This window comes from Triticum urartu, chromosome 1A (assembly GCF_056163025.1).
Source record: "Triticum urartu cultivar PI428250 chromosome 1A, HENAU_Tu73, whole genome shotgun sequence".
NCBI lineage: Eukaryota > Viridiplantae > Streptophyta > Magnoliopsida > Poales > Poaceae > Triticum > Triticum urartu.
This window is the reverse complement of record NC_141873.1, coordinates 30,151,197-30,165,915: the sequence shown is the minus strand read 5'-3', so window position 1 is coordinate 30,165,915 and position 14,719 is coordinate 30,151,197. Positions and strand designations below refer to the sequence as shown.

General features: G+C 46.6%; 1 protein-coding gene across 1 annotated transcript; it reads right to left on the bottom strand.

Moving 5' to 3' along the window:
* Window positions 1-12,598: 12,598 nt before the first annotated feature.
* Window positions 12,599-13,394, bottom strand: LOC125544370 (histone H2A.2.2). The gene is made up of 2 exons (XM_048708073.2): window positions 13,096-13,394; window positions 12,599-13,011 (listed from the first exon to the last, which is right to left on the bottom strand). The coding sequence occupies exons 1-2, from the start codon at window positions 13,297-13,299 to the stop codon at window positions 12,757-12,759; spliced, it is 459 nt and encodes a 152-aa protein (XP_048564030.1). The 5' UTR covers window positions 13,300-13,394; the 3' UTR covers window positions 12,599-12,756.
* Window positions 13,395-14,719: the final 1,325 nt, after the last annotated feature.

The following is a 14,719-nucleotide window of genomic DNA, read 5'->3' as shown; positions in this document are numbered from 1 at the left end:
ATCCTAAAATCAATTTACTTTCCAAACTGCTCATTGCCAGACGCAGAGCTGGGGTCTCATCCATCGCAGATTTGGAGGGCCATTGTGGATGGCCGGGACATTTTGGCACAAGGCATGATCAGGAGGATTGGAGACGGAGAAACCACAGACATTTGGGAACACAACTGGATACCGAGGGAGAGTTTCAAAAGACCTATAACATCTCTGGTGCAACATCCTCCTACTAGAGTGGCGCAACTCATCAGTGCATCTACTGCGTCTTGGAATGAAGGACTAGTTCGGTCTATCTTCACTCCGTTCGACTCTGAGGAAATCCTAAAGATACCACTTTGTACGCGCACAGTTTCAGACTTTTGGGCATGGCACGAGGAACCACATGGTATTTTCAGTGTTGGCTCGGCATACCGTATGATCTTGAGGACAAAAATCAATCGAGAGGCGTGGCTGCATGAAATGGAAGGATCGTCATATGTTCAGCATGAAAGCAAGAATTGGAGCAGCATCTGGCGAGTGGGTAATGGCAAAAACATTCAGATTACAAGAGACCAATGGATCCCAAGGAAAGAGGGATTGAAGGTGGCCTCTTTTATAAGGAGGTCTAGACTGAGGTGGGTAAATCAACTGATTGATACACAAAACAAAGAGTGGAATGTTGGACTAGTGAGGCAGATCTTCCATCCCTTTGATGCAGATGAGATATGCAAAATTAAAATCCCACGGATCGAAATGGAGGATTGCTATGCCTGGCACTACGAGAAGTCAGGTGCCTTCACAGTTAGAAGCGCCTACAAGCTCGCTGATTCTCTCAAGAGAAATAGAACGGAGATAGCAACAAGTTCCTCAAGAGATCCGGGTGACCGGAGCATATGGGATGCAATTTGGAAGGCAGATATACCGGAGAAGATAAAGGTATTCGGATGGAGAGTAGGCACAAATTCACTCGCTACCAAACACAATGCTTACAGAAGGACTCTAGCCGATGACAATGTATGTGAAATTTGCGGTACAGGTACGGAAGATGAGTACCATGCTGTTATCGCATGTACGAGGAGTGTTGCCCTCCGCCAATCCATGAGGACATACTGGGACATCCCTAGGGAATCTGTACTTACATACTCTGGTGGGGATTGGCTACAACTGATGCTACTGGGACAGCATAAGGAGATCAGAACTAAGTTGATGCTAATCATGTGGCAGTCCTGGAACCTAAGAAACAATGTGATCCATGGTGATGGGAAACAAACGGTGTCAGGTGCTGTCCAATACCTGCTCAGACTCCATGACGAGATCCGATTGGCTGCACGCGAACCGATGCACGAAGGTGAGAAGAATAAATAGTCTCTATTCCCGACCAAACCGAGCATAGTGACTATAACTGGACCTAGCCATTGGACTGCACCCCCAGCAGGCTGGGCAAAGTTAAACACAGATGCGGCTTTCCTGGAGGAAACAGGAGAAGCGTGGGGTGGAGCGGTTGCGAGAGACAACAAGGGCCATGTGTTTCTTTCTGTAGGTCGGCGACTTCCCAATTGCAGTTCGGCAGAAGAGGCAGAGGCTGCAGCGGCGGCATTGGGATTATCTGAATTTGCAAAGTATTACTTTGGAAATTTGATCCTTGAGATGGACAATACCGGAGTCGTTCGGGATCTGAAGGCGGAGGAGAAATGCAGATCCTCATGGCATGCATGGATTGCGGAAACTAAGGCCCTCCTCTTAAGCTACGCAAGTGTAGAGATCAACGCAGTCAGAAGGGAAAAGAACAGGCTCGCGCATGAGCTAGCCTCGAACGCACGTGTCTCAGGAGATTTTATGTTCCTTGCTGATGTACCAAATGACATGAGGGATGTAGTGAGGAACGAATATGTCCCCCCCCCCCCCCCCCCCCCCCATGGTGTAGGTTGTAGCCATGGTTCTCAAAAAAAAAAAGCTCAGAATGTTCGTTTGGAGGTTAGCTAGACAATCTATGCCCTGCGGTGAGTTGTTGATGCATCGCCATATGTTGACAGAAGATACATGCAACCTCTGCGGGGGAAGAGACACATGGAAGCATGCGTTACTTACATGTCCGATGTCCAGCAGTGTTTGGGCGTTGGCCCCTGAACATCTGGTGCAACATCTTGTGGATCGCCAAGAGGAGAGCCCGAAGGACTGGCTATTTGTGCTACGTGATATACTGGGTAAGGAAGATTTTGTTCGGCTTGTGGTCACGCTTTGGGCAATTTGGGGAGCGAGAAGGAAAGCAATCCACGAGGCTATCTATCAGTCACCATTATCAATACACGGTTTCATCACACGATACTTGGCCGAGCTTCAAGTGTTGAATACAGTGTCGTCGAAGCCGGCGGTAGCGAAGGCCGCAAGATCTACGGTCTGGCAACCGCCGGTAGCGGACAGTGCAAAAGTAAATGTGGATGCTGCAGTACCCCATAGCAGAAGATACGGAGCAGTGGGTGCGATAAGCAGGAGCGCTGATGGATCATTCCTGGGAGCCTCAGCCCTAGTGTTCAGACATGTTTCAGAACCGGAGACATTGGAAGCATTGGCCATTCGGGAAGCCCTTGCTCTATCAGATGATTTATACTTGCGGAGGATCCATGTGGCGTCCGACTGCAAAGTGGTGGTTGAGGACATTACGAAGGAAAATGCATCTCGGTATGGAGCAATCATACATGAAATAATAGATCACTCGTCGTCTTTTGATTTTTGTAAGTTTAGCCATCAATTTAGGAGCTCAAATTATGAGGCTCACAATTTAGCGAAACATGCACTTTCTCTAGGGGTTGGCCGCCATGTTTGGTTAGGCCATCCCGGAGATCTTCCGTTCGTCCCTGTAAACATTGTGACGGTTTAATAAAAGTTTCGCGAGATTGTCTCAAAAAAAAGAAAAAAATAAACACACGGGCGTGAGGTATAGAACTCACAACATTCCATCTTGTAGCGGTCGACAACAACCAACTAAACTAGGCCTACTATGTTAGCTGGTAGCGGTTGGTTTTATTAGCAAATAGTACCACCTCGCCTTTTTAAAAGCACAGCCATCAATTTGTATACGTGTTCAAATTACCTATCATCAATCATCTTAATAAGCCAGCTCGGAAATTGATGATCAGAGGATTCGTAGAAATATTATGGGGCAATCGAATGGGGCAAAAAGAAATCAATACTATTGTGGGATAATTAAGGAACGGGATTCCTAATGCATGCTTGAGAAATATGGTGGGCAATTAAATGGGTAATTAAGAGGAACGAAGTCGTGGGAACAGAAACAAAAGTAGGCAGCGAATTGGATCTTTTCTATCATATTGTTTCTATCAAGTTTAAAGTGGGGAAAAGAAAAGAGACGTGAACTCTTTTTTAGTCGACTGGAGTTAGGAGTACATGTCAAAGAGGATGCATCTTTTCGGTCGATTCTTTTTGTCATCAAGTTATTAATTGGTTACGGAAGTGTAAAAAATTGGTCGCTCACAAACATTAAAACTTAATGCATGGCTGTTAAAATAAATAATTAACACATGCAGTTTCATTAATAAACAAATCAAAAAATGTACAGTGGATGAAAATAAATAACATGATTATTTTCACAAATATTAATGAGGTATAATGTGAATACGCACAATTTTCCTAGATCCACAATCCGTACACTTTCATATGCCCTATGTTTGAGCATGACTATAGCTTAAGAAGAAAAGTTAGTGCAAGTTTGGAAACTCCATCGTGTGGCAATTGCTTCACTTTACTTTGTTTCAGTCCGCAAATATTAATGGGGTAAAAAACCATTTTATTTTATAAGTACAAACACAATTAGTGCATGGCCAGTCACAAACAATAAAACTTTCTTTTGCAGGGTAACAAACATTAAGACTTAATGCATGATCGGTTAAATTAAATAATTAACAAATGCAGTTTGATTAATACAAAATAAAAAATGTATAGTGGATTAAGATAAATAACATGATTTTTCCCAGAGTAAATAGCAATAATATGACGGTGGGAAGGAGGATAGGCGGTGACATAGATGGGCGTCATGTTGAACAAAAGGACGTGGACCTATGGAGATCTTGAGACCATGCTTATTGAGATAGGGGCATGCGTACTTTTTCTCCCGTTGCAACGCACGGGCATTTTTTCTAGTATATTACAAATCTTGTATGCTTTATATGCCATTTCATATCATTTTTGTGGACAAACCTATTAACTTAGTGCCCAGTGTCAGTTCCTATTTTTTTTGTCTATTTCTTCGTTTCACGAACGAGGTCCAAACACGATGAAATTTTACGGTGTTTTTTTGACCAAAAGAGACACTAGGGGTGTGTTTGGTTTCTATCACGAAGCGGAATGTCACGGGTTGGTTCCATCCCGAGGGCCCGTTCTTGTGTTTAGATTGGCGAAGGAACCAGAACCCACTGATTCCAGAGAACGGCATATTCCCTGTTTATGCTGAACCTGGGCGTTCCTCCAAATCGGCCGGACCACGCGGAACGCCTCACTCGTGCCTCTCTCTCCCTTTCTCCCTGACTCACCCACCCGGCGCCCCGACCACGCGGAAGTGCAGCCTCGTCGGCGTCTCCCGCCCCTCGTCCTCCCCCACCCCCCACCTCGACCAAGGATCTGGCAGAAGAAGGAGGCGAGCACTCTGCTCCATGGCGGGAGATCCATCAGCGGAACGAGGCTGGGAGGCCACGCTGGCGCCGTACTCGCGCGTCACACTGGGAAACACCGCGCTGCCGCTCTTGACCTATGTTTTAAATAGCGGGCTATGGCATTTAGCGGCGACCCTTAAAAACAGCTATAGCTGGGCTATAGCGGCAAATTGTACGTGAAATCATTTAGCGGCAACACCCTCAAACAGCTATAGCGGGGCTATAGCCGGCTATTTAAAACTATGCTCTTGACGGACCAGAAGCTCCAAGCGCTGCCCCTAACGGGGTAGGCAATCCAAACGCCGTCGTTCGTGAGGAGGCACAAGTGTGTGTGTGGCGTGGTGATAGGAAGGCCGCCGCTGTTGATCTTCTGGATTGCACTGGTAGAAAAAGGGCATATAGTCCCGGTTCGTAAGGGTCTTTAGTCCCGGTTCCTGAGCCGGGACTAAAGTGTCGGTACTAATGCCCTGTACCTTTAGTCCCGGTTCAATCCAGAACCGGGACTGATGGGCCTCCACGTGGGCAGTGCGCAGAGCCCAGGCAGGAGACCCTTTGGTCCCGGTTGGTGGCACCAACCGGGACCAATAGGCATCCACGCGTCAGCATTTCTGTGGCTGGGGGTTTTGTTTTTTTTGAAAGGAGGAGGGGTTTGGGGGTTTTGGGGGGTTAATTTAGGTGTTTCATATATTGTGTTAGCTAGTTATAATTAATAGAGAGAAGTGTCCTCTCTTACGTCCGTGCTTGGTCGACGCTACGTACTATACATACATATAGAGAGGACTAGACACGCTAGTTAGCTAGTAAGCAAACGAAGGAAACAGAAGATCGTCATGAACATATATGCATACAGAGAGAAGTGATATCGACCACCTCTCCTTCTCCAAGAGATTGGTCGAACAACAAGTTCTCGTATATCTATCCGACACTACCGGCTACATATATACAATAATTATCTCTTACAAATATAATCATACGGACTCATGGTCCACATAGTATTCTCCGTCTTCAGCGATCACTTGGTCAAGAAAGAATGCCGCCAATTCCTCTTGAATTGCTCGCATGCGAGCTGGTGCTAGGAGTTCATCCCGCTTCCGAAACATCTAATTTGAAGAAGGGGGTCAATACATATATATATGAATGAATGAAACTCAATACAAATGATGGTAATAAAATAAAATTGTGAATGTTGTTATTTACGTACTTCATATTGTTCGTCAGAGTACCCGCCCCGCTCACAGGTCGTGTGGCGGATGGACTCGCAGACGTAGTATCCACAGAAATCATTCCCTTTTTCCTGCCACAACCACTTTACAAGAAATATAGGTCAATCAAACTGATAAGCAAGAATGCTAAATGGTATTGATAAAACTAGCGCTTAAATCACTAGGAGATGCGCGGAACATGCTACTATAGTACTTACTTTCGGGTGTCTAAATTCCAGCTCCTTCGGCAGTCCCGAAACTTTTCTGATGAATTTTCTCCAAACCCTGCCGGACAAAGAAAACAATTACTTGATATCAGGAAATGAACAAAGTTGCTGATATGGTGGATAATGATCGATTTAACTTACTTCTTGAGGATTTCAGTCATGTCCGCATACTCCTGGGGATCTTTTCGTTTAGAGTCCAAGACGGTTACTACTCCCTGCTCAAGCCTAATCTCTAGGAGAATATAGTGGAAACTGCACACGCATGCATAACTCATCAATTACATTACTATAACCTGGACTAATATATAAGGAAAACCGAATATGCACAAGACAGTAACACTCACTTGAAGTTGTAAGGAAAGAGTATTATATCTTTGTTTTCATTTTTTTTGAATGATCGTAGCAAGTTGGCCTCGGTATCTTCGGGACGATGTTGAACCTCAGTTGCATCTATGAGATATGTGTTAACGAACCCAATATCACCGATTTGTCTTTTCTTCAATTCGGCGATCTTCATTCTGCATAATATAGTGAGGATAATTATAAATACATGCAATGAAAGAGATGAGCTATATAGAGAGACTTAATGACAGAAGTAGTGGGTGCTTTCAACTTCCCATCTTTCTTTCGGTTTTCACTGTGCCATCGCATCAACTTGGCATGCTCTTCGTTTTTGAACAGACGTTTCAACCGTGGTATTATAGGAGCATACCACATCACCTTCGCAGGAACCCTCTTCCTAGGAGGCTCGCCGTCAACATCACCAGGGTCATCTCGTCTGATCTTATACCGCAATGCACCGCATACCGGGCATGCGTTCAGATCCTTGTATGCACCGCGGTAGAGGATGCAGTCATTAGGGCATGCATGTATCTTCTCCACCTCCAATCCTAGAGGGCATACGACCTTCTTTGCTGCGTATGTACTGTCGGGCAATTCGTTATCCTTTGGAAGCTTCTTCTTCAATATTTTTAGTAGCTTCTCAAATCCTTTGTCAGCCACAGCATTCTCTGCCTTCCACTGCAGCAATTCCAGTACGGTACCGAGCTTTGTGTTGCCATCTTCGCAATTGGGGTATAACCCTTTTTTGTGATCCTCTAACATGCGATCGAACTTCAGCTTCTCCTTTTGACTAATGCATTGCGTCCTTGCATCGACAATGACCCGGCGGAGATCATCATCATCGGGCACATCGTCTGGTTCCTCTTGATCTTCAGCAGCTTCACCCGTTGCAGCATCATTGGGCACATCGTCTGGTTCCTCTTGATCTTCACCAGCTCTCCCCGTTGCAGCATCACCATATTCAGGGGGCACATAGTTGTCATCGTACTCTTCTTCTTCGCCGTCTTCCATCATAACCCCTATTTCTCCATGCCTCGTCCAAACATTATAGTGTGGCATGAAACTCTTGTAAAGCAGGTGGGAGTGAAGGATTTTTCGGTTAGAGTAAGACCTCGTATTCCCACATTCAGTGCATGGACAACATATAAAACCATTCTGCTTGTTTGCCTCAGCCGCATTGAGAAACTCATGCACGCCCTTAATGTACTCGCGGGTGTGTCTGTCACCGTACATCCATTGCCGGTTCATCTGCGTGCATTATATATAATTAAGTGTCCAAATTAATAGAAGTTCATCATCACATTAAAACCAAAGTGCATACATAGTTCTCATCTAACAACATATAGCTCTCCAGAGCATCTAATTAATTAAACCATACATTGAAACTATGTAAAACATTTCAATGCGAAAACAAATGCGATCATAATCGCAACCAAGGTAACAATTGATCCAACGGCATAATGATACCAAGCCTCGGTATGAATGGCATATTTTCTAATCTTTCTAATCTTCAAGCGCATTGCATCCATCTTGATCTTGTGATCATCGACGACATCCGCAACATGCAACTCCAATATCATCTTCTCCTCCTCAATTTTTTTTATTTTTTCCTTCAACAAATTGTTTTTTCTTCTTCAACTAAATTTAACCTCTCGACAATAGGGTCGGTTGGCATTTCTGATTCACATACATCCTAGATAAATAAAATCTATGTCACGTTGGTTGGCATAATTTTCATAAACAATAAATGAACCAATAGTTATAAAGATAATATACATACCACATCCGAATCATAGACAGGACGAGGGCCGACGGGGGCGGATACCAAAACCATCGCACTATATAAGATGCAATAATAAATGTAAGAAAATGATACAAGTATCTATCTAAACATACAAGTAAGAATATTTTTCCTTTCAGAAAGAAGATAAGAACAAGAGGCTCACCACGGTGGTGTCGGTGATGAGATCGGCGCGGGTGATCGACGGCAGTGAAGACGGGGACGGGGCATGACGGACCGCTAAATCTAGACAAATCTCGAGGAAAATGGAGCTTGGAGGTCGAGATTCAAGAGGAGAAAGCTTAAGTACTGTGGCTCGGGCATTCCAACGAACACCTCATGTGCATAGGAGGTGAGCTAGAGCACCACAAAGCCCTCTCCCCCTCGGCCAGAAAAAACAGAGCACTGTGCTCTGCTCTTGCGCGAGGGGGTATATATAAGCACCTCATTGGTCCCTGTTGGTGACATGAGCCGGGACTAAAGGGGAGCCTTTGGTCCCGGTTCAAGCCACCAACCGGGACCAATGGTGGTGGGCCAGGAGCGAGGCCCATTGGTCCCGGTTCATCCCACCAACCGGGACCAAAAGGTCCAGATGAACCGGGACCAATGGCCCACGTGGCCCGGCTGCCCCCCTGGGCTCACGAACCGGGACCAATGCCCACATTGGTCCCGGTTCTAGACTGAACCAGGACTAATGGGCTGACCCGGCCTGGACCAAAGCCCTGTTTTCTACTAGTGTTGGAGGAGCAAGGCTGCGGTCAAGACTGGACTAGCAAGCTACATTTTTTGCTTGTAGCAATCAGATCAGATGCAGACTTTGGTATTTGGGTAGTTCCTGATCTGGAATAGTACAGTTCAATATTTATCTGCTTTTGATTGAAATCCAATTCAGTTTATGGTGAGATGAATAAACCCATTTCATTCCATCTGACAAACCAAACATCAAAATGTAACCATTCCATTCCTTCAAATTATCACTACCAAACACAAAGACGGAACCGACCCATTCTAATGGAATGGAACCATAACATTCCATTCTACTTCGTTTCCGAACCAAACACTAAAAGCTTCGGGGAGAGACCAGAAAACTCCTGTGGGAGCGACAATCTCAAGGGGAACGCCCCTGGGGGCACCATCGGCACTTGTGGGGCACATGTGCCTCTGTTTGACCTAATCACTGGCTTATAAATTCCCTAAAATCCAGAAACCCCCAAAGTGAGACCCGAAACAATTTTATCGCCACTGCAAGCCTTCGTTCTTTCGTGAACCCATCTGGAGGCCTTTTCTGATACTCTGCCAGAGGGGGAAGCCATTGGGGAGGCAATCTTCATCGACCTTGCTGGCTCCATGATGATGTGTAAGTAGTTCCCACAGGACCAACAGGTCCATATTAGTAGCTAGATCTTTCTCTTTCTCTCTCTCTCTCTCTCATCTTCAATACAATGATTTCTTTGGAGATCTATTCGATGTAATTCTCGTAGTGTGTTTGTTGGAATTTGATTAATTGTGGGTTTATGATCAGTATCCATTGAAAGTATTTGAGTGTTTTCTAAGATTTATTTATGTGTGATTTTATAGCCTTGTATTTCTCTCCAATCTTTCTATCTTCTTCGGCCAATTAAATCGATTTACCTTAAGTGGGAGAGGTGCTTGGTAGTAGGCTCAATCTTGCGGTGTCCTTACTCTGTGACAGAAGGAGTTGCATGGCACGTATTTGTATTGTTGCTACTAAGGATAAAACAACGGGGTTCAAACATATTATTTGATATTATTTTGTCTACATTGTGTCATCATGCTTAAAGCATTACTCGGTTTGTCATGAACTTAATAATTTGAGATGCATGCTGGATAGGGGTCTTGGGGTGAAGTCATAGTAGTAGGCGTCAGTAAATTTAATGGTCTACTTATCATGAACGTAATGCCTATATATTGATCATGCCATGAATAAACATAATAACTATGTGTTATTCTGTCAATTGCCAAACAATAATTTGTCTACCCAACCTTTGCTATGCTCATGAGAGAGATGCCTCTAGTGAACCTATGGCCTCGGGTCCATCTTCCATATTTACTAAAACCCTAAAAAATGCTCATTGTTTTTATTTTGTTCTATTTATCTACCACTATCAGATTTAATCCTTGCAATTGGCGAGAACAAGGGGATTGACAACCCTCTAACCTTCGTTAGGTGCAAGCATTTGCTTTGTGTGTGTGTGTAGGTACCGCTTATCTTGTTTGTGTGGTGTCTCCTACTAGTTTGACAAATCTTGGTTCTTAACTGAGGGAAATAATATGTGCTACTATACTACATCACCCTTCCTCTTCGGGGAATCCCAACGCCTATCACAACAAGTAGCAGCTCAGCAATGTGCACCATCAATGATCTAATCTATTCAGTAATTTGTCGAAAAATCTAACTAAGAGTATGGAAAGCCATAAAACATATTGTCTTCATCAACTGTAAGAGCTAAACTTCCTTAATTAGGGCCTGAGTGGCTGCTTTGTGAAATGCATATTGGTCAATGTTATTACTTTTTGTGATAATCCACAAGTACAAGATATGTCATTCACGTAGGTCAATAGACAGTCGCTAATGAGAAGGGTGAGCAAATAAAGGAAGAAGCAAATAGGTTTGCACCTATACCTGGCCATGGGCAGCCCGGCTCGGATGGCCCGACCTGACCTTGCCCACGGGCCGGGCCTGGGCCTAGATTTTGAGCTGATGGTCGGGCCGGGTCAGGCTCAGACCCGACGTATTTGCAGTTTAAGGAAGAGTCCAGGCCTGAGGCCCGAGGCTCGACAGGCTTATTGCGTGATGGGTCGGGCTTGGGCCTGATTTTTAGGCCCGACGGCCAGGCGGGCCGGGATCGGGGCTAGGTTTTCTGCGTCGGGCTTTGGTAGGTCCGGCCCGACGGATGGCCAGGTTTACCCAAACCTAGAACCGTCCCATGTATACAATGCATGTTCATGAAAGCATAAGAGCATCTCCAATAGAAGTATATTTGGAGATGTAAAAGTAGTTCTTTTATAATTTACATCACCACAAAATGCTTTTTGCATCTTCAAAAAAGTTTCAACTGCAGCAAATGATGTATATTCGGTGATGGAAAACTACTACCACAACAGATGATGTATAATAATTGGTGATGTAAACAGTTCATACTGTTGAAACTAAACCTACTATGGAAACTGAACCACCGATCAAATGGACAATGCTCGTGCACGCCGCTCGCTGCCAAGGAAATCGAGTGCTCTTGATGCTGCCGCTCATCCTTGCCTCCTCCTCTGCTGCACACTGTTAGCTGTTGCCGCCGCTCCTCCTCTGCCCCAGCCACTCCTCCTCGCCTCCTCCTCTGCGGACGCCGCCGGCGGCGGCACAGCCAACACTTCTCCAACACTCCAGATCCCGTAAGTGTCGGCCTCTAGCGCCGCGAGCACAAAGTTGAAGACCTCCTGGAGGCCGACGACCCGGCGGCCGATAGCGTGCCGCGCCACCCGCACGGTCGGGTCGTGGCCTGGGATGGCGTCGAGTTAGAGCAGGATGGCCATGAGTGCCTCCAAGAAGCGCTCGCGCTCGTCATCGCGGAACACCTCATGGACCTCGACGGCCAGGACAACGCGAATCAAGGCGGTGTTGAGTCGGCGGAACCGGCGCTGGGGGAGTCGGGAGGCTGAATCTGGCGGTGGTGGGGTGCGGCAGGGTCCGGTTGGAGGGTGGCGTGGCGGCAGGCGGCGTGGAGGTGGTCGCACAGGGGGAGAAAAGGAGGGGAAGTGGCGGTTGGCGCGCGACTGCAGTTTTACATCACGAGGGAGATGGCGATGCAAATTTGCATATCTAAGTGTTGTATTTTACATCACTTGGAGTAGGTGATGTAAACTTTTTTTACATCTACATCATATGTTGGAGGTGCATTTTTAGGCCTCGAAGATGTAAAAACTCGTTAAGTTTACATCTAGATCTCCAAAGCTCTAAGAATGAGTGACTCGCCGTCAATAAATCGTATTTATTTTAATAAATATCCATTCTCATATCCACTCTACATCATATGTTGGAGATTTTTTTTAGCTTCAGAAATCTGCGCAGCAGAATGGGGCAAAAAATGTCTGCCGCCCAATTAAAATGTGCTCAGCAGAATTGTTCAGATGACAGACGAGTGTAGCTTCAGAGTTCAGAGCCTTGATAAACGTTCCGGCTCTAGGAATTGCACAAGGGAAGCGAAATCTGAAGATTGCACAACTTCAGTTCCGTCCGTCAGTTACATGTCAACTATGGTCTGTAAAAAAATTAGAGGAATTTGTGCTCATCGTGCCAGATTATGAATGGAGGGTCTCATTGGATCCCAAACAATCCATGAAACAAATTTAGTTCAGTTCCAAATCTGAATAAATCAACAGAGACGAATTCAGTTCAGAAACGCATAGTTGATACTAATTCATAAGTCAAGGGGAAGCAAGCGGCTTCCGCTTTGTTGGCGATTACATCAGGGGCGCAGGGACACAGAGTGAAACAGCGACTACATCTAACCAAACTGGAACCATCAGTACACCGCAGACACTACTAGGATCTAGGCCTTGGTGGCCTTCTTGGGGGACTTGGTGGCCTTCTTGGGCGACTTGGCGGCGGCCTTCTCGGCCTTCTCGGCGGCCTTCTTGGGGAGCAGCACCGGGTTGATGTTGGGGATCACGCCGCCGTGGGCGATGGTGACGCCGCTCAGCAGCCTCCCGAGCTCCTGGTCGTTGCGGATGGCCAGCAGCAGGTGCCTGGGCACGATCCTCGTCTTCTTGTTGTCCTTGGCGGCGTTCCCGGCCAGCTCCAGCACCTGCAGCACGAGTTTGTTAGCTCGTTCCACGCCGGAGAGAAGTTCATCGGAAGAGAGGGAGGGGGGAAAGATGGTGGTGCTTGCCTCGGCTGCGAGGTACTCGAGGACGGCGGCGAGGTAGACGGGGGCGCCGGAGCCGACGCGCTGGGCGTAGCGGCCCTTCTTGAGGTAGCGCCCGATGCGGCCGACGGGGAACTGGAGCCCGGCCTTGACGGACCGGGTCACCGACTTCTTCCTCGGCCCGCCGAACTTCTTCCCGGCCACCTTCTTCAGCTTGCTGGCGTCCATCGTCGCTTGCTTGCTCCTTGCAGGGATCCGGCGAGAGGTGGGTTCGGTGGCTCGGTGCAGACTGGTTGATGTGGTTTGAGTCTGGAGCGGCCGCGTTCGGGGTTTATATACCCCCGCGCGGGATGGAATGCGGGGGGCGATCCGCGTGACGTGCGGCGCGGGCCGTTGGATGGCGGGGAAGTGGACGGTGGATGTTTGCTCGCGGGGGGCGATCCGCGTGAAGAGGCCACGGGCCAATCAGGAGCGGGAGCGCAAGGCGTGAGGCCGTCTCGTTATCCGCGAGGCTCGGATAGAAATGGACGCCACGTCAAAATGCGTATGTGTGTGTGCTTTTAGACAACCTCTAACCCACACCCCATCTGGCTTGACAGCTCTTGCTCAAAATACCAATTATCACTTCCTTCTATCTTAAAAACGCCCTCCACCTCCCTCCTACATCGGTCTTTTTCCCTCGATCTGACCTGTTTTTATTTCCAGACTGGCTTCTGGCACCGAGACTTCAATCCCCCACCGAAAACCGCCGCCTGCCCCTCTCCCAATCTAGAAATAAGCTTTCGCGTCGTTTTATATATAAAGTAACACAATCAAACTGATACAAGTTGATTTTGCGCAATAAAAAAACTCATACAAGTTGATAAAGAGACTTTCTTACAAAGCAGATCAAAGTTAAAACAAGAGTACTACATCCATTCGGGTTTAAAAGTCCGTCGGGCCACGATTGCACGTCCATCATTCTAAGTTCGCTCATAATATGTTTCATGCTTTTAGACAACCTCTAATCCAGACCCATCTGGCTTGACATTGCCCAAAATACCAATTTTCTCCTCCCTCCTATCTTAAAAACGTCCTCCACCTCACTCCTCCATCGGTCTTTTTTCCCTCGATTTGACCGGTTTTTCTTTTCAAATAGGCTTCTACCACCGAGATTTCAATCCCCCACCAAAAACCGCCTGCCCCTTCGTGTCGCTTTATTTTTATTTATTTTTTGAGCAAAAGAGGGGGGGCTCCCCCTTTGATTTCATTAACGAAACCAACCACAGATCCAAGTTCTGACCAGTTAAACCCTAAATAGCTACTAGCATCCAAACTACCAGTCTTAATTTTTTTTTAAACGAGCAGCAACACAAGTTCTCCTAATATCTTCAAGGCCACAACCGGCTGATTATTATGAGGGTGCAGCCTCCAGCAGAGAAAGACAAAGGAAGAAACAGAGAAGCTCGCGCGTGCGCGGGGGGGGGGGGGGTGACGGAGGATGATTCTGCTTCAGCTTGTCAGGTTTTTTTTCTAGAAAACAGCCCAATCAGGGGCGGATCTGGGCCCCAGGCCCCTAGGGCCCAGGCCCGGGGCGTGGCTTTTTTTAGTTATTACCTAGGTATGTTTTTGAATTGGGCCCGGGGCTTAGCGCAACTAACAGCCAAGG